This window comes from Xenopus tropicalis, chromosome 1 (assembly GCF_000004195.4).
Source record: "Xenopus tropicalis strain Nigerian chromosome 1, UCB_Xtro_10.0, whole genome shotgun sequence".
Classification (NCBI taxonomy): Eukaryota; Metazoa; Chordata; class Amphibia; order Anura; family Pipidae; genus Xenopus; species Xenopus tropicalis.
The window spans coordinates 94,420,645-94,441,844 of record NC_030677.2 but is presented as its reverse complement, the minus strand read 5'-3'; the positions used below and the strand labels follow the sequence as shown (position 1 = coordinate 94,441,844).

At 37.5% G+C, this 21,200-nt stretch overlaps 1 protein-coding gene across 1 annotated transcript; it reads right to left on the bottom strand.

Annotated features, from left to right (window-relative positions):
* Window positions 1-378: 378 nt before the first annotated feature.
* Window positions 379-21,170, bottom strand: smu1 (SMU1, DNA replication regulator and spliceosomal factor). Its single transcript, NM_203857.1, has 12 exons — window positions 21,077-21,170; window positions 18,059-18,269; window positions 14,729-14,881; window positions 13,016-13,126; window positions 11,264-11,392; window positions 7,188-7,307; window positions 6,367-6,483; window positions 5,953-6,080; window positions 4,862-4,988; window positions 2,508-2,675; window positions 2,113-2,265; window positions 379-1,393 (listed from the first exon to the last, which is right to left on the bottom strand). Exons 1-12 carry the CDS (start codon window positions 21,100-21,102, stop codon window positions 1,295-1,297), a joined length of 1,542 nt encoding a protein of 513 aa, NP_989188.1. The 5' UTR covers window positions 21,103-21,170; the 3' UTR covers window positions 379-1,294.
* Window positions 21,171-21,200: the final 30 nt, after the last annotated feature.

Genomic DNA, 21,200 nt, shown 5'->3' with positions numbered 1-21,200 from the left:
TCTGGCAACATATCAGCTGGTGACAGGATGGGATTTTACATTATTTCAATTTGCAGGGCAGCTGTAAGGAGAAGCTTTATCAATTAATCTAAGTACAAATATAGGAGCTATGGGGAAATAGCTTGCCTGATATTTTTCATCTAAAATGTAGTATGAAAACATTTTTGCTCTTTCAAAAAAAATGTATTTTAGCAACTTTAAGACTACTGTTAATGTATGCATTAAGAAACCAGAATGTACATTCATGGAAAGTTTTTTTCAATGGGCATTATGAGACATTTAAAATAACACATTTTCTTTAATTCTGAATATAATAAAAAATACACACACACTCAGAAGAGAAGACATTACATTTTAACTGGGTTATTCCAAAATTATTTTTTTTTTTTTTTTATTATGAATGACCATAATGCAATGACAAAATAAACAGAAACATTTTCTTATATTCTGAATATAATGAAAAAATAAAAATGTTTATGACTTCTAATCAAACGGTCATGATCTTCAGTCATCTGAGCAAACAGAATTGGGGAAAAAAAAACAAAAAAAGTAATATTTAATGTATACTAAACATTATATATGCATATTATACATAACATTTTTTTAATTGAATTCAGAATTTTATGCCATACAGCTGGTCCAGTTGACAGATACAGAGAGTCTGCTGTTTATAGGTGATGGTCTGTTCAGAAGTTATTGTGGTTCAAAATCACTTAGACTTAAATATAGACACTATTTCCCTTTCATAAATTGTTGGCCATTCATAATAATCAGAAGGGAAAACCAACATTTTAGTTTGTAGTTAAAATAAAAATGGTAATACCATAAGGAGCTGCAGCGGATACTAGAATTACTTGTTGTGAATTCCAGATATTGGAAAACTGTCATTTGCTCTCCTCTTAGTTGGATTGTGTTGGTGACACTGACATCTATCAATGAATAACAGGGAAAAATATGCAGCCTAACACTAGCAAAGAAAGGCAAAATGCCTGGGTAAAACTATAAATTTAAGTATTTTGATGTGTTTTACTTGCCTTGTGGAATCTAGTGATATTAAAATAAGTGTTGACGAATCCTTCAGCTTTATTTACTCCTTGGTATTAAAAGATTACCAATAAGTACAACAGTACATTCTTGGTCACAGTTTTCAAACACAATTTAAAAAAAAAAAACATATTTACAGACCTACTATGTCAACATAAGTATTTCCCTGTACTGGTAGGAACCAATACCTGATCTTAAATGACAATGTTTCTATGAAGCAAAGAAGGGTAGAACAAGGTCCAGACGCACACTATGGCTTCCACAGTTTGAGGAGTCCATCTTCACTATAAGTACCAATCAAATTCTGATGTGGGTGATGAGCAATTCCAATTACATCTTTTTCGTGGACCTAAAAAATGAAATGTATTTATGATAAAGCTACAAGTAACACAATAAGTAGGCTAACCCTCCCTCCTTTTTTTAGCCTTTGTATCTGTCAAATAGAATGACTTAGATGATACAGGTATGGGATCCGTTAACCAGAAAGTTCCAAATTACAGGAAGGCCATCTCCCATAGACTCCATTATAAGCAAATAATTCAAATTTTTAAAAATGATTTCCTTTTTCTCTTTAATAATAAAACAGTACCTTGTACTTGATCCCAACTAAGATATAATCAATCCTTATCCGAGACAAAGCAATTCTATTGGGTTTATTTAATGTTTGAATAATCTTTTAGTAGACTTAACTTATGGAGATCCAAATTACTGAAACAGCCTTATCAGGAAAACCCCAGGTCCCGAGCATTCCGGATAATGGGTCCCATACTGTACTATAATTTTCTTGCAAATGTTTGTCACTTACTGTAAATATGGAGTTTCTAAGGTTAGCTATACACAGTAAAACCTCAAAAACAAGTGAGGTATATGGTCACTGAACTGAATCCGAATTCTAAATGGAAAATACTATAAGCATCAGTCAATAATCTTGTCAACATATGTAGATTTTTAACAGTTGATCATTTTGTCTTAGAGCCCAGAGAGTTAAAAGTTAATAGACCAGATCTCCACAAAAGGGAAGACATTGAATGTCAATGCATATGGTTTTAGAATTTAAGGTACACTTACAGTCAAGGTTCTCTCCAGTTTTCCTGTCACAGTGCTGAAGCAGTAAAGCACAAAATCCTCACCAACACAGTAGATCCACTCTCCTCTGGGAGACAAGGTGCAACATACAAAGTCTCCACCTTCTCTCTTACCAGAGCTAAAGCTTCTTACAATCTGCAGGAGAAAAGGGTGCTTAAAACGGTCTTATAACAAGTCATAACTGTGGCTATGCTGTTCAAGTTTTTATCCAGTTGAATGTGATGCAAGCATTGATTTACTTGGTCTACTAATGTGTCTTGTATATTTTGTGTAAATCATTAATTTACAAAAATATACAACTTATATTTGTGTATTTTAAGATTTTACAAATAAAATGTTATATACTTGTCAAAATTTACAAATTAAATGTTACGTACTTGTCCTTGCATGTTCATAATAACCACCGTGTTGGAACGGTTACACACAACAAAATGTTCTGGATTTTTAGGCAAAAGAATGACACTGTTTACAGTAATATCTGTTCCAGCTGTACTTCCAAGCGATTTAAAGGTATTCGAGCACTCAGTGGTCTTCATATTCCATATCTTTAAAAAAAAAAAAAAAAAAGTCAAATCAAGAACAGAAAAAAACATGCATTAATAATGTACACAATAATCCCTGCACCAGCAACTAAACAGGTGCCACGTAGAGACTTAATTAGAATAAAAAATGGAGTGCAAAAATTCTCATTTTTATTGGGATGCACCAAATTAAGGATTAAGCCAAATGTTGATGAACACTGCAGTATAAAGACATTAACTCTGTAATTTTTGGAAATTCCAAAGCCTAACTTGCATTAGCTGACCAGAGACTTTAAGAAAGGACATCAAAGAGGCCATGAGTTGTTGGCTGAAGGGCCCAGCTAACAAGGCAGTAAAAAACATAACTCAACCGAATATCACATTTAGCAACCCCTCAATCAGCAAATAACGCACCACAATTCCACCCAAAACAAGCCGCCCCCTTTATACCCATTTTAGGACAACATCTTTCTACAACAGCTGATAGTGGCCCTGACTAAAAGATTTAATGTTTAATAGTTAGGCTGAACACTAAGGACACATAAAATCAGAATTATGTCAGAATTGCTGGGATTCAGCTGTATCCCAGGGCTGAGATGATTAAATATGGTGCATCTCTACACTGAAAGCATGAAAAAATTAAAGGGGACATATACCATCATTTTTCAGAGTGCTTTAATGGATGTTTTTTAATGTAAAATAGAAGGAATTGGCTTTTTTTTGGTACATTTCAAGTGAAACTTTCATAAAATTGGCCAAAAACTGCTCTTGTTATGCTCCTATCCTGGACTTCCGGTTTAAGACTCTGTACAGTTTGCTAAAGAGCCGCCGGCTCTCACAGCTTCATTACTGAGGGTTTGGGCTGTGAAGGGAGGGAGGTGCTTCTAGTGACGTCAGTTTGGCCGTTTGCAATCACCACGTACTTGCACACAGATCCGCGCCGTCAATCAGCCACCTGCCAGCTACCTGCCCACCGCTGTGCCGTACCCTGCTCCCCCCTGAGAGACATTCCATCCTTCCCCCCCCCTCCACCCTGAGAGCCGTTCCACCCTGCTCCCCCGTGAGAGCTGCCCTGTCTGCTTCCCCTGAGAGCCGTTCGTAACTTCTGACAGCTGCCCCTGCGCTTCTTATAAGGAATGTTCGGCTCTGTGCTTCTTTCAGATAAAGAAGCACAGAGCCGAAAGTTCCTTATAAGAAGCACAGGGGCAGCTGTCAGAAGTTACGAACGGCTCTCAGGGAAGCAGGACAGAGTGGCTCTCACGGGGGGAGAAGGAGGCTCTCGGGGGGAAACAAAACAGAAAGACTCTGGGGGGGAGAAGGACAAAACGGCTGTCAGGGAAATGAGGACACAATCAGCTGAAGGGGATGCAGGCAGGGGGACAAACTTCTTTTATTTATTTAAAAAAAGGTTAATAGTTTGCAGGGAGTTTTATGCACAATTTATTGCCATCAGCTGTGATATAAAGGGCCCTCCAGCAGGCCCCCATGAATAAACCTCTTTCCTATAAAGAAAGTTTTTATTTACCAGCTGGAGTGCCATCCAACTTTCATGCTTTCGTGTTATTCTCATTGAAAAAAGGCCCGTCCTAACTGTCAGTGAAGCAAAACTAATACAGGGGCAGGACTTTCTGACTGTCACTCAGAAGTATGATCACTTCCTGAGGCAGCATGAGAGGACACGCCCAGTCCTCATTTCAGCTTAGACGCAGAGGAGAAAGGATCTCTCTGCAGCTTTAGTATAATTATATTTTTAACAGGTAAAATGTTTTTAAATCCTTGTTTTATAGATGCGCTATACATTTTAGAGAAAGGGGAATATATTACCAAAAAATGAGTATGATGCAATATGTCACCTTTAAATGTGAAATGTATGTAACTGAACCAGAAATGGCCATGGTCAGAGAAGTTAGGTTTAGGTCAATAATCAGATCACTTAGGGGACTGCATAAATTGGCCAAAAGCATATTCAAACTATTAACATGGGGTCTTAAAAACAGCAAGTGGCTGCCCATTAACGGACACATTCACAAATACATCAAATTTTGACGAGACCAATACTCTGCAGTGTAAACTGCTCAATCCATTAACATCTTTTAAAGTTTGAGGAAAGCATTTGAGCAGGTGTAAATAAGGCCCAAACAACAAAGAATGTCACAGTGTGGCTACTGCAACAATCTTAAAATGTTTTTACAGCATAGGAATCACTGTACCTTTACTGTGCCATCGGATGAAGCGCTGATAATATAGTGACCATCTTGAGTAAATGTTGCTTCATTCACAAATGAAGAATGTCCTCTAAATTCCTTTAGTGTTTTTCCAGACTTTAAGCCATGAACCCTATGTGTACAAAAGGGAACCATAATTGAAAAAGGGAAACATTGCTGAACATTGCTGGTTTCTATAAATTTATATCTAATAAAACAGCCTATATGTAAAACACTTCTGCATTGAAATTAACCATTTCCATAAATGCAGTTTAAATCAGCCAATTAATGGGTACAGTTTTGTCTTTTACTCCCACGCTTTCTGTTACAGCCAGAGCAGTATTATTTCTGGTTGGGTGATTTCTGAGGAAGCACAGACCATCACAATATTGTGTTCTGAAAGTATGAGTATGATCAGTATTTAAGAGTTTATAGAGATGGTAAGGTGTTTCTGCAGATGCCAGTAATTAAGACATGAGAGGGTGAGGGGTTGTCTGCTAAGACAGTAAAATAGGGTATAAATGGTCAATAAAATTAGTAAAAACACACTACTTCATTTTCCCCAGACTGAACCCTTATTTGCTTACATGTACATTTATAGATGCCATTAGGTGCTACCATAGTTGCGGTGCTCATAAAAACAAATAATTCCTTTCAAGCCTTTCAACAGTTTTCTTCAGGCATACTACAGTGGCAGGCATACATGATACTGTTCCCTCTAAACTGTGCACTCCTACACAAATTTTGAGACCTGTGCACACAATAAATTGTGGTGTGTACAAATAGTTTTGTTTAAAAACAAAAAACGTTGTGCTTATGTTGGTGCGCACACCAGTTTTTAAGTGCATACAAAGTTTCAAAAAGTGAGCACAAAATAAATTTTTTTGCACACTGTCAAGAAGAAATTACCCAATATGCTAAAAAATATCAATATCCTGCTGCTAGACTATACACCAAGCCTTCCTATTTTTGAAAAATTATGGGAAGAACACAGCTGTATCTTTAGGTAAAATAACATACATATACAGCTTTTACATCAAGAATATAAATTTACAGCACATTATTTAGTTAAGCTGTAAGATGTTGATTTACTTTACCTGATAGTCTGGTCAAACGAAGCACTAAGGATCTGACTACAGTCTTTGGAAAAACTAAGACATGTGACACCTTTACTATGAGCACGTTCAAACCTCCTCAAACATTGTCCACTCTGAATTTTCCACACCTGAAGAAAAATAAAAACTGCTTTACACAAAAGGAACATCTATTTTATATTATATTGTTAAATATGTACATGTTTGCTCATTATGCTTAGTTAAAAATCTACAAGTCTGTGAACAGAAACAATTAATGGGGACTTAATACACATAAATAGTTTGTGCTGTACATCGTGGGACTATTACATTATTTACTACTAGCACCCAGGCAGATTATATATTATTTAGTGTGAGTGCTCCTTTGGGACTACATATAAAGAATTATATGATCCAAATAAAATTTTACACACAAACCTTTATCTTGCCATCCTGAGCTCCTGTTGCCAACATTTCTGTATCTCTACTGAAGCACATGCACAACACAGCATCATCCATCATCATAAAGTTGTCTTGAGCCTGGTATTTTAGATCCTAAAAAAAAGTAAAAAATAAAATATCTTAAATGAAGTATGTAGTTTGTGTATTTCATTGTTACAAAAAAAAAAAGCCATTCACTGATTAGTTGCCATGAGTTACTGCCCATATGCAAATCTGCCCTGTCAGCCCTTCAATTTCTGTATTCAATACATTACAGCAAAGATAAGTAGCTCTATGCTGATTGACAACTGCTTTAGTTTGAAGGTCAAGGCAAAGATGAATCACCAGGGGGTGACAAATTGGGAGTGGCACCCCCCAGAGATTATAACCGCTTCTCTCAGATCCTGTGAGAATGCTCCATTTCAGTGAAAAACAAACAGGCTTACCACTGAAGCTGCCCCTGACTGCGCACAAGCACAGTAAAGTAAAATTACTGGAACTTTTGCACAGGAGTGAGGAGGTGCCTGAGGTTTAGAGTAAGAAACATGTCATTTTTGGGACATTAGCCTTCTCGTTTTCAACATGTGCCACAATAAATATGCTTTTAAAGAATTTGTGATCCTAAATGTCAAGGCCCAAGTGTTTTTGAACAGGGTGACTAAAAAATTCAACACCACCCCATGATTAAATGTTTTGAAGGCTAAATGAAACTGTAATAAACCTATTCATTAGAAATGTATTCATGAACTAGTAAAAGTATATACATTTACCTCAATCATATTTTTAATGTATCACTAGGTAAACATATTATTACTTGCCTTCCTGATTTTTCCAGTGGTGAAGTTCCAGACTTCAATAAAGCCATCAACAGAACCAGTAACAAGGTACTGGCCATCAGGAGAAAATCGAGCACATTCAACATGTGATTTCTGTCCAAACTGTAGAAACACAAGAGCATGCAACAATTATCTAACAGTTAGATGACAAACAATCTGCTTATCAAAGATATTTATCCTTCGAGCTGCTGCTAAGTAGCAGGGTAGGGAAGGCAGAGTATGGCACACACAAAGGCAGGGTAGGGCAGGCAGAGTATGGCAGGTTTTTGCTGTACTACAACCATTAATATGGGTATGGTCATGTGATAACATGGGTGTGGTTTCAAGTGGGTGCAGTTTCAAAAAGGGGAGTGGTCAAAACTGGCTTCCATTATCGGCCCTCCACCACGTAGGTCGGAAAAATTCCGGCCCTCGGTACCACAGAAGTTGGACAGCACTGATTTAAAGTATACCTAACACGCACTGGGAATTTCTTGAGCTGGAAAAAGACCTACATTGTTCCTTGAGTGTATTCACTTTATAGTCTGATGTCATGCAAATATCAACTCTTTAAGTTTGGGTAATGGGCAGTTTGGTGTCATATAATTCAGAATAATGCTTAATAATGACCTATGAGATACACACTAAACATTAAAGAACAAGGGAATCATTTATAATCACTAACCTCAGACACCATGCCAGCACACCTCAATATTATTCTAGCAAGTGCCACCATCTTGTCACCTGTCCCATGGAATCCTTGTGGCTGCTTTAGGCTGTGCGATTGTACAGTAGTACGAAACTGTAACGGAGACAAACTTCTGCTCTACTGTGCACAGTTCATTGCAGCAACAAAGACTCCGGACTAGCATCTTGTGAACTGTTCTGAGATCCAAGGTTAGCAGTTATATGCAATCCTTCAAGTGATAAAGACTATACCTGCACTTTAATATCATTGATTTAACTGTACAAGTTCCATACATTAATAGGTGAGATTCTAATCAGAGCCAGTCAGATGATTCGTGGGATCCTCTGACTTAGAGAGTAGACGTAAATGAGGACGGATACTAGTATAATTAGCACATATGCAGGAATTGTACACACACACGCACAAGACAAGAAAGCATATTTCAAGAGGGCAGATTTCTCTGGCAGATTTGTTTGCCAAGTTCTGATCCTGACTACTAAAGGCAAAAAGATGCAAAAAATGCCTGTTGAAATAGGAATACATACATAAATACATACATAGGCTTGCAAAAGTATTCGGCCCCCTTGAACTTTTCCACATTTTGTCACATTACAGCCACAAACATGAATCAATTTTATTGGAATTCCACGTGAAAGACCAATACAAAGTGGTGTACAGGTGAGAAGTGGAACGAAAATCATACATGATTCCAAACATTTTTTACAAATAAATAACTGCAAAGTGGGGTGTGCGTAATTATTCAGCCCCCTTTGGTCTGAGTGCAGTCAGTTGCCCATAGACATTGCCTGATGAGTGCTAATGACTAAATAGAGTGCACCCGTGTGTAATCTAATGTCAGTACAAATACAGCTGCTCTGTGACGGCCTCAGAGGTTGTCTAAGAGAATATTGGGAGCAACAACACCATGAAGTCCAAAGAACACACCAGACAGGTCAGGGATAAAGTTATTGAGAAATTTAAAGCAGGCTTAGGCTACAAAAAGATTTCCAAAGCCTTGAACATCCCACGGAGCACTGTTCAAGCGATCATTCAGAAATGGAAGGAGTATGGCACAACTGTAAACCTACCAAGACAAGGCCGTCCACCTAAACTCACAGGCCGAACAAGAAAAAGCGCTGATCAGAAATGCAGCCAAGAGGCCCATGGTGACTCTGGACGAGCTGCAGAGATCTACAGCTCAGATGGGGGAATCTGTCCATAGGACAACTATTAGTCGCGCACTGCACAAAGTTGGCCTTTATGGAAAAGTGGCAAGAAGAAAGCCATTGTTAACAGAAAACCATAAGAAGTCCCGTCTGCAGTTTGCAACAAGCCATGTGGAAGAAGGTGCTCTGGTCAGATGAGACCAAAATGGAACTTTTTGGCCAAAATGCAAAACGCTATGTGTGGCGGAAAACTAACACTGCACATCACTCTGAACACACCATCCCCACTGTCAAATATGGTGGTGGCAGCATCATGCTCTGGGGGTGCTTCTCTTCAGCAGGGACAGGGAAGCTGGTCAGAGTTGATGGGAAGATGGATGGAGCCAAATACAGGGCAATCTTGGAAGAAAACCTCTTGGAGTCTGCAAAAGACTTGAGACTGGGGCGGAGGTTTACCTTCCAGCAGGACAACGACCCTAAACATAAAGCCAGGGAAACAATGGAATGGTTTAAAACAAAACATATCCATGGGTAAGAATTGCCCAGTCAAAGTCCAGATCTAAATCCAATCGAGAATCTGTGGCAAGATCTGAAAACTGCTGTTCCCAAACGCTGTCCATCTAATCTGACTGAGCTGGAGCTGTTTTGCAAAGAAGAATGGGCAAGGATTTCAGTCTGTAGATGTGCAAAGCTGGTAGAGACATACCCTAAAAGACTGGCAGCTGCAATTGCAGCAAAAGGTGGTTCTACAAAGTATTGACTCAGGGGGCTGAATAATTACGCACACCCCACTTTGCAGTTATTTATTTGTAAAAAATGTTTGGAATCATGTATGATTTCCGTTCCACTCCATTATAAGCAAATAATTCTAATTTTTAAAATTGATTAATAATAATAATAATAATAATAATAATAATAATAATAATAATAATAATAATAATAATAATTAATAATAAATAATAATAATAATTCAGAACCTTGTACTTCATCCTAGCTAAGATATATTTAATCCTTATTGGAGGCAAAAGAAGCCTAATAACTGATTTTAATACAATTTCAGACTTCAACAAAATTATTGTCTCCTATTGCGAATGAGATTGCACTAGATCTGAGCTGCAAAAAAAGAATATTTTTGAAATATTAGTTTAAAAGAGATGTAAACACAAATAATTAAAAAAAAAAATATTGCATTTATTGCTTCTCCCCCTAAAAGCAGCATATTTACAATCTACTTTAGTTAGAAAATCTGTATTTTCTTAAAATACGAAATCTTATGCAGCTCAATTCACCGTTAGTCTCCTCTCCCTCTAGAAGTAGCTTGTAGAAATCATTTGACAACTGGCCAGAGTAGTGAGAAACTAAACGATTAGCGCTGGTCTGCAGCCTCCAGAGGGTAGGGAAGCAGAGTGGGGTTGTTTCTCACCATGGTTAACCTCAATGGCAAATCAAGCTGCAGAAGATCACTTTTTTTAAATAAACAGTACAGATTTTTTAACTAAAGTATATTGCATATATCCTTCTTTTAAAGGGGAAGGAAAGGCAAAGTCACTTGGGGGTGCCAAAATGTTAGGCACCCCCAAGTGACTTAGATCGCTTACCTTGTACCCCGGGCTGGTGCCCCTGTTAGGAGAAAATAGCACCAGCCCGGGGCACCTGGAGCGCAGCACTTCCTCCTTCCGCCTTCCACTTCCTAAACTGCCGGTGGCCGGGCATGCACAGTAGAGCGAAAAAGCCGACTTAAATGTTTTCACTCTACTGCGCATGCGCGCGCAGCGAAGCCGGAAGGAGGAAGCGCCGGCAGCTACCCCGGGCTGGTGCTGTTTTCTCCTGACAGCGGCACCAGCCCGGGGTAAAAGGTAAGCGGTTAAAGTCACTTGGGGGTGCCTAACATTTTGGCACCCCCAAGTGACTTTACCTTTCTTTTTCCTTTAAAGGTAGAAAAGCAGAAATTACAGGTTTTTTTGCCTTTACAATCCTTTAAGAAAAAAAAAAAACAAAAAAAACAAAAAACAAGAAGTTGGAGGAATCACCGCATGAAATATCAGTAGTATCAAAATTAAATTAGTTCAGGGATGGTTTCTAGACTGGCCAATTAAGCAATGCAAATAGAAAATAGGCCATCGTGCATAAACCTATCTTCTGAAATGTTTTTGTGAAACAACTAAGATACAGGTACATTAGAAATGGGAGCACAGTCTGGTCAGTCTAATTTTATGAGTACCCACCTTAATATGCCTGCTAAGTTGTGTAGGAAACTTCTCTTCTTCTACATCTTTTACAGCAGCTTTACCTCTGAACAAATCAATGATCATACCAGGGGGCAGAAGACCCTGATGCTGCTGCCATTTTAATGCCTGTAAAAAAATCTTTATTTATAAAAAGTGCAATGCATGTAATTACAAATTAATTCCAACTGGAAGAACATTTCTAGATACTTAATACAGAATAAACTACTTTCAGCATCAGAGGAGGGATATCAGATTTAAGTAACTCCATCTTTCTGTAAAAAGAGATATACTTCATAAGATTTAAAAAAAAAAAAAATTAAAAGGAAAAGTTACAATAAAAATTTTTCTACCCTCCCCCAATAATTGCCCTATCCTGAAAACCATTTGTTATTTTGAATGCTTTAGTAAAAAATACTTGTAAAAAACTTGGCTTCCGGTCATTTGAACAAAGGCAATACAGCGATGCAGGGAAAGTTTCAGGGGAAGCGTCCACTATGCAGCGATCGATTGATCAAGCCTAGCCTTCCTTCTGTATAGGAAGGAGTCAGGCTAGGCTCGATCAATCGATCGCTGCATAGTTGATGCATCCCCTGATACTTTCCCCGGCATCGCTGTATTGCCTTTGTTCAAATGACCGGAAGCCAAGTTTAACAGGTATTTTCTTCTAAAGCATTCAAAATAACAAATGGTTTTCAAGATAGGGCAATTATTAGGGGAGGGTAGAATAGATTTTTTTAGTTAAACATTTTTAGTGTTACTGTTCATTTAAGAGATTGCTTTTAAAGGAAAACAAGATAAGACCACCTGATCAAAGAGGACCAATCTTTGGTAAGTTGACTGTTATTATAAATGTTCAATGGGTGGCACAGTGGCTCAATGGATAGCATTGCTGCCTTGTAGCATTTGGGTCCTGTGTTCAACTGACTTGCACACTGCATACTAGGAGTTTTCTTTTCTTCCAAAGACTTTACACACAAAAAACAGGCTTTTTAACTAAGTTCTTATAAAACTCACCAGTGTAATTTTTTGTATTGTTTTATGAATGTGCTAGTGTTAGACTCTATCAGTCCTCTATAAAAAAAAAGCATTAGGTTGAAAGTTCTAAAAAAAAAAAAAATATATAACAGTCTCTGAATAAAAATAGTTTAATACCCTTTGTCATCTTAACCCTTAAAGCAGAGTTTCCAAACACTGGATAGGATACTTTTGAATGAAGGCTAGTTGACTGTTACAAAAAGACTAATCTAATCAATCTAACCTCATGAACTAAAGGTGAAAAAATCAAAACCAGTAAACATTAACCTACCTTCACCTTTTGTTATGACTGTTTTGTTAGCAAGAGTCAATTATACAGCTTTGCACTGGTAATCAAATTATCTATCTTAAAATAACTACACGCTAAGATCCGCTCACTTGGTGTGGTCGCCAAGTGAGCGGACCTTCTCCCGATATTGCCCACCCATAGGTGGGGATATCGGGCTAATTCGGTAAAAGGGACCGATATCAGCAGCTAGAATCATCCCGTGTATGGCAGCCTTAACTTTAATTTTCCTGTTTAGCTCAAGAAATAAAATATAAAAAATTGATTCTTGTGATAAAAATCATATGCAAAATGTTCAGCACAAGCCATATTAACTAAAATTAGGTTGAACAACAGGGTATACTGCTCCTTTAATTTTGTTGCAGGCAATATATTTGAAATACGGAAAATTTACAAATTACAAAGTAAATGAATAATATTGACATTACCTGTCCAAGCAACGCCATGAGACGCGATGGAGGCACAACACTTACTTCCCCAGCCAATGCCTGAGCTATTGCAGCTCGCCTTTTTTCCTTGCTGCTTCCATCTGGGTATGCCTGCGTTGGAAGAACAAGCAAGCAATTCAGTGTTTGTTTATTTCAAACCATGGACCATTTATTAAAAATTACTCATTCAAAGGCAATGAAGGTGAAGAAAAACAATAGAATGGAAATCTGGTTTGCTATGAAAGAATAAATGAAGTGGCACAGAGAAGACATGGGGTAAACCTGGCCTCCTTAAGAGTGTTTTTTTTACTTAGTGGCCATGAAGGGGAAAAAACTTACAGTAAAATGAGTATTTAAGAATAGTTCTGTGCTGTCATCTCCCTGTCATCCAGAATCCAGTAACTGACTTAGTGTGTTTCTAATGTCATAAATTGCCCTCAAACAGTTTGAAGTAACATACATAGTAAGTTATGTTAAAAAAAAAAACAAAAAAAAAAAACACGTCAATCAAGTTTAGCCTTTAGGCTAATGCCACACGAGGCATAGGGCTGAAATTTTCGGCAAGCGGAAAAGCGCTTGCTGAAAATTCAGCCCTACACCTGCTACTTGTGCCTGCACCCGAATGAATGGGATACGCTCGGGTGCAGGCACAAGTAGCAGGCGTAGGGCTGAAATTTTCGGCAAGCGGAAAAACGCTTGCCGAAAATTCAGCCCTACGCCTCGTGTGGCATTAGCCTTAAGGTCTATATGAAAGCTGCATAACTGCTAGTTTATTCCGAACCTTATATTTCTATGCGCTTAAACTCTCTGGTGTCTTATTCACAAATAGATCTTTCTAGGGAATCAAGTGTGTCCCTTGATATTAGAGGAAAGAAGTAATAGATGGCTGTTTTACATTGTAAACTGAAAAAAGAGGCAAAGTACAGGACAGTTATAAAGAAACTGACTTTTTGCTGTGCTGTATATTTTAGAATTACTGGTCCTAATAAAACAATGACCCTAGAAAACCAACTTGATTACAGCAGAATTGGAGCTTGGGCAGCTTGATACAACCAGGGACACTGGTATAGTGCAAAATAAACTTTAAGGGATTCCTTAATATAAATCCACTCTAACTCTGATCAGTATTCAATCATGTTTGTGACAAAAAAACACACAAAACATTCTGACAAATAAAAAAGTTTCTTAGTTAAGAGAATACCCTTTCTGAACACCATATATGAAGTAGCACATCTTCACATCTTCTTCCTCATAAAATAACCCTATGTCCCGCAAAAATTAAACATCTGCAACTTATCCACCAAGACCATCAGAGACATACTACAGGCATGAAATTACAATGTCATCTTATTATTCAGGTTTAATTCTTATTTTTAGAAAATAGGAATGGGTGGGCATAGGCACTTAACACCTGTACCATTAGAACATTTACAGATCCATGGTAAAATGTATTTTTACAAAGTACTGTAACAACTGATATGATAACTAATTTCAGTTCTCAAGATACCTTAAGGTACATTCTTCTGGACCTATTTAAAAATAGATGTTTGGCTACTTGGTAGTAAAGCAGCACCTTAGTGAGGGAAAAAAACACCAGAACCACACTGATGACACCCCAACCATTAAAGTTATGGGGAACATATGAAAACTGCAGTGATGTCCTAATCACTGTTAAAATGTTAGGACTGTGGATTATGAATCAAAAATACATACCTCTCGTGGGTCAAAATATGATCTGGCCAGTAAGTTCTCAAGATGAATGTATCTTTCTGGTTGGTTCTGTTTTAACATTATCATAGGGTCTGTTTGCCTCAGGAGGGATCTAGCAGCTCCCAGCTCACGAAGTTCAATTAGTTCTAATACAACCTATAAAAAACAAAATCAATCATTATGCAAATATCATAATTATACAGCATTGTTAGCAGTATGCATTCATTTTGTTCAAATATGCCAAAAAAGGACACAATAACAATATGGAAGTCACTTAATTCAGCTATATTTCAGCACTTTTGTTTTCTACATTCAACAGGTTACTTATAGGAGAAAACACTATTTAGATGAGCTGAAGAGGAGGAGGTTAGGAGAAAAAACATGCTTCTATAGAAACCAGCAGTGGATCTCTTATTTCGCTTCTAGACTTGAGGGTGTGTTTATAATCTGAGTTGATAGAACTGTGCATGCTGAGTTAACGAAAGTCAATTCCTAATGGAAGGGGCCGAGCAATTAAGAGGAGGAGAAGGAATCCCAAGTGATTAATATAAAGCTGCAGCCTTACTATTAACCTTTGAACAACAGGAGTGGCAGGTATTTATAGATTTCAAAGAGGCTGTTCACTGAATATTTTTTTTTTGTGTGGGGGGTTTACATGTCCTTTAACTCCCGGTTATGAGTTTTTAAACAATGTTGCAAAAGCCAGTCTTCTCCAGCTGGCTTGTTTCACGTTGTTTCAACAGTCAGAGACACCAGGGCAGAAAATAGAAAAGGACAGACAAACACTGCTTTTAATTGCAGTAATTTATACAAATTACTTAAAAACCATTACAAATGTGTAATGAATGTACAGTGGTGTGAAAAACTATTTGCCCCCTTCCTGATTTCTTATTCTTTTGCATGTTTGTCACACAAAATGTTTCTGATCATCAAACACATTTAACTATTAGTCAAAGATAACACAAGTAAACACAAAATGCAGTTTTTAAATGAGGGTTTTTATTATTTAGGGAGGAAAAAAAATCCAAACCTACATGGCCCTGTGTGAAAAAGTAATTGCCCCCTGAACCTAATAACTGGTTGGGCCACCCTTAGCAGTAATATCTGCAATCAAGCGTTTGCGATAACTTGCAATGAGTCTTTTACAGCGCTCTGGAGGAATTTTGGCCCACTCATCTTTGCAGAATTGTTGTAATTCAGCTTTATTTGAGGGTTTTCTAGCATGAACCACCTTTTTAAGGTCATGCCACAACATCTCAATAGGATTCAGGTCAGGACTTTGACTAGGCCACTCCAAAGTCTTCATTTTGTTTTTCTTCAGCCACTCAGAGGTGGATTTGCGGGTGTGTTTTGGGTCATTGTCCTGCTGCAGCACCCAAGATCGCTTCAGCTTGAGTTGACGAACAGATGGCCGGACATTCTCCTTCAGGATTTTTTGGTAGACAGTAGAATTCATGGTTCCATCTATCACAGCAAGGCTTCCAGGTCCTGAAGCAGCAAAACAACCCCAGACCATCACACTACCACCACCATATTTTACTGTTGGTATGATGTTCTTTTTCTGAAATGCTGTGTTACTTTTACGCCAGATGTAACGGGACATGCACCTTCCAAAAAGTTCAACTTTTGTCTCGTCGGTCCACAAGGTATTTTCTCAAAAGTCTTGGCAATCATTGAGATGTTTTTTAGCAAAATTGAGACGAGCCATAATGTTCTTTTTGCTTAAAAGTGGTTTGCGCCTTGGAAATCTGCCATGCAGGCTGTTTTTGCCCAGTCTCTTTCTTATGGTAGAGTCGTGAACACTGACTTTAATTGAGGCAAGTGAGGCCTGCAGTTCTTTAGATGTTGTCCTGGGGTCTTTTGTGGCCTCTCGGATGAGTTGTCTCTGCGCTCTTGGGGTAATTTTGGTCGGCCGGCCACTCCTGGGAAGGTTCACCACTGTTCCATGTTTTTGCCATTTGTGGATAATGGCTCTCACTGTGGTTCGCTGGAGTCCCAAAGCTTTAGAAATGGCTTTATAACCTTTACCAGACTGATAGATCTCAATTACTTTTGTTCTCATTTGTTCCTGAATTTCTTTGGATCTTGGCATGATGTCTAGCTTTTGAGGTGCTTTTGGTCTACTTCTCTGTGTCAGGTAGCTCCTATTTAAATGATTTCTTGATTGAAACAGGTGTGGCAGTAATCAGGCCTGGGGGTGACTACAGAAATTGATATTGAAATTGAAAATTGAAATTGATAAACCACAGTTAAGTTATTTTTTAACAAGGGGGGCAATCACTTTTTCACGCAGGGCCATGTAGATTTGGAGTTTTTTTCTCCCTTAAGAACGTAAACCTTCATTTAAAAACTGCATTTTGTGTTCAATTATGTTATCTTTGACTAATAGTTAACGGTTTTTGATGAGCAGAAACATTTAAGTGTGACAAACATGCAAAAGAATAAGAAATCAGGAAGGGGGCAAATAGTTTTTCACACCACTGTATATTTCAAAGATGCTTAGAACTATGTTTTCTTTTATTACACCCTATGTCCTTTAAACAAATGCTGCTTCCAATAGCAATTACAAAGCACTTAAATTGTTTAATAAATTGGAATGTTAGAATTATGAGTTCTTTATAATTATTTTTTTTGGTTGATGTTTAGACACAAGTGATGAAGATATCCACATATTAACAAACACTGATTTATACAATAAAACTCTCAAGATTAAGGATGTTTTACTAACAGTTCCAAGCGCAGTCACGCTTTATTCCAACAGTGGGGCATCGTAGGGATGCCCCTTTGCTCAATTATAATGCAGCATCAAAAAGTACCAGTGTAAATATAATGATACAGCAAAAAAATTACCACTTTGGACTTAGTGCTGGCAGAGAGTCAGAATTATCTGTCCACATAAGCGAATTTATTTATCTGTGCTGTTAAGTGGATATCACTAAAAACTGCCTTATTTTTTGATATCAGCAAAGCAATAAGTACCACAGACATGTTTCCCAGTATAAAAACTGGATACCTGTGGTGAGACTGCTCTGCAATTAAAGCAATCAATAAAAAAAAAAAAATGTATATAATTTTCCATATCAATACTCACCAATTTGATAACACGCCAGGTGCTATTCCTAGAAAAAAAATACGGTAGAAAGAACTCACAGCAGCCATGTGTAGAAAAAGTAGTTACAAATCTTTATCACTCCACACTCAATGTTGAGGAATAAAGATTTAAAAATTTGTAACTGCTTTTTTTTTTTTTTTTTTTACACGACTGCCGTGAGTGCGTATAATATTTATATATATATATACACACACACACACACAATGTGATTTTCCCGATACCTGTTCATAGAGGTCGATGAGAGTCTTGTCTGGCAGTTTCAGTGACTGAATAGCTTGAAGTACAGTATCCCAATGGCCACTATTGATGTCAGCCACAAAGCTCTCAATACTATCCACAGTGTTCAAGGACACTGTGGTCTCTTCTTGTAGCGTTGCTAAAGTACGGTGCAAACTGTTTTCTTTCAGGTACTGCATGATGAGACGGATGACACTGAACAGAAGTAGTATATAAATTAGTGCACTCATCTTTAAAATAGCAATTTACAAGTTACTGTTTATATGAATAGTAACTTATATAGTGCTATTATATACTGAACACAAAACACTTAGCAGGATTCACAGTAAAATTGTAGTTAAAGATGAAATAATAAATAATTGGTCTTTGAACTGAAAATGTGTCCTTTTTTTCTGAACTTTACTCCATAAATATGAGCCCCTAAATTCTAAATCCTGTCTGACATTTACAGATGAGAAGTTCATCATACAGAGATTTAACTGTACATGGTTAGATTAATAATAAAATTAAAGTAACTTAAATTCCCCTGTTCTCCACTGTTTAGTACAGACCATCCTTTCAGATTACAGTTACCCTGAAAGCATCAGCAGAGTGAGAGCCATATTTCCTCCCCACTCCCATTAGATGGCCAACCTGAACACAACTGTGTAAAAATTAGGGGAATTTTCCTTTGGAAAATTAATCTATGCTGCTGCATCCAGTGAACCTTCCCTGGAAATCTGTGTTTGCTTAAAAGTCTTGTATGTGTTGGTTATATTAAATATTAAATGCTTTATTATTATCAAAAATTCATAAAATTCACCCACTCTTAATCACTCTCATTAGAGGTTTACCATAGTTACATTTTTTTTAACACATACAAATTGGGAATACTCAAGAAAGGTTTGTTTGTTTTTGCTTAAGGTATCATTAACGTACACTGAAGTTATACTTCAGGTAAGGGATCTATTATGTGAATACACATTCAGAAAGTTCCAAATTACAGTAAGGCAAAGAACAAGGAAACCCATTATAATAAGTTTTACATATTTAATAAAGTACAACTTGCTTTACCAAATCACTACCTTTATATTGCCAAAAATTTAATTAGCCTGCAGTTGCATCTGAAAGACAGCTCCAACACGCACACCATGTTTTATTTCTTGGCACAATTAAGATGGCTGCCATTAACCTACTATTGTAGACTTTTCTGTAGACTAAAAAAAGGTTTGGAGATCCAATTTACAGAAACACCCCTTTTGCGGAAAATCCCAGGTATCCCTTCATAACAGATCCCATATCTGTATGAAATATGTTCTTACTGTTATATTTTGGGATTTGTATATTTTACATTGTCAGTCTAAAGTACAGTACAAGTGCCGACATCAATAAAAAAAATGCACGCCACACCAAATTTACTCTTACAGTGTACCATGGAAAACAAACATGTTTATTTCTAAAATGTTTTTAAGAGTGAAGCCAGGTTCAACCAAGCTGGAGGCTGCAATGCAACCGTAGGTTAGTGCGACTTCCCCAAGTTGGAAGAGGAGGGGGTAAAATAGCTATTATAACCACCTAATATGAACCTTTAGGACCAAAGCGAATCAGCCTGTATTCACATAACGCATTTGTCCAGACCAGCCAGCATGAAAACAGTATATCAGTTTATCACATTGCACAGTGGATCCTACAAAAACAGACCTTAAGTAACCAAATTATATTAGCATTAACCACTCTACACCCACATTTTATTATCTAAATGATGGAACTATTTCAATACAACATAAAAATAAGTCATACAAATAATGTACAGGTATTGGATCCGCTATCCGGAAACCCGTTAGCCAGAAAATTCAGAATTACGGAAAGCCTGTCTCCCACAGACTCCATGTTAATCAAATAATTCAGATTTTTAAAGAAGAAGGAAAGGCTAAGTCACTTGGGGGTGCCAAAATGTTAGGCACCCCCAAGTGACTTAGATCGCTTACCTTTTACCCCGGGCTGGTGCCCCTGTATGGAGAAAACAGCACCGGGGGTAGCAGCGATCGCTTCCTCCTTCCTCTCTCGCTGCGCGCGCATGCGCAGTAGAGTGAAACAGGACATTGTACTTGATCCCAGCTAATATATAATTAATCCTTATTGGAGGCAAAACAGTCCTATTGGGTTTATTTAATGTTTAATTGGTTTTTTTTAGTAGACTTAAGGTATGAAGATCCAAATTACAGAAAGACCCTTTATCTGGGAATACCCTTGGCGTCGAGCATTCTGGATAATGGGTCCTATACCTGTACCAGTACTTTTTAAAACATATTCCATTTAAGTATCTGTTACACTTTTGTTATATCAGCGGTGCAGGACAGTAATGCAGGCAGGTTGTTAGCAGCTGGCCATATTTAGTCCTTACACACAGAGACTGGCTTTCCAGTCTCCTCCCACTATTCCTCAAGGCTGCAACTTCTAACATCCTTCAAAATCATATAACTTTATAGAACATAACACAGCTTTTGCAAATACATAAGATTTATTTTAAAACAAGAGACTAAAGTTCACTGTTTCCTCTAATTTCTTCTCGGCCGTGCGCATAAATTAGCTTTTGTGCCTTTTAAACCGACGCACACACAATATGTGGAGGGGTAAAAATGTACAAAAAAGTTCTTCCCCCCAAAAATGATTGTGCTCAGCACAATATACAGTATGTACTGGCTCAAAACATGTGTGCTTGCATCAGAAGATATGCAGATTCAAGTTTCCATAAAATATAAATATACCCTATCGCTATACACAAAATGAATACCTGTACTAGAACTTACTAGAAGTTCTGTACTGCTAAAATCTATACGTAGAACTTTTGTCTGGTATCTTGTCCGACTTTTTTCCACCCAAGTACATTGCATAGCAACATTTTATTCCTACGTGTAAGACATTGTGCGGATGAATTAAAATCCCCACTTTTAGTTTCAAACCAAATAGTGCGTACCACAATCCACGAACAGACGTTCGTGCTAAAATGATATGAAACTTACTCAGACGACTCGATCTCGATAGACATTTTTTCTGAGACCAATTAAAAATACACCAGACTGTTTCAGATATTCAGAATCGCCAGCCACTTAAATCGTCACTTCCGAGCGCGGTCACATGTAGTTA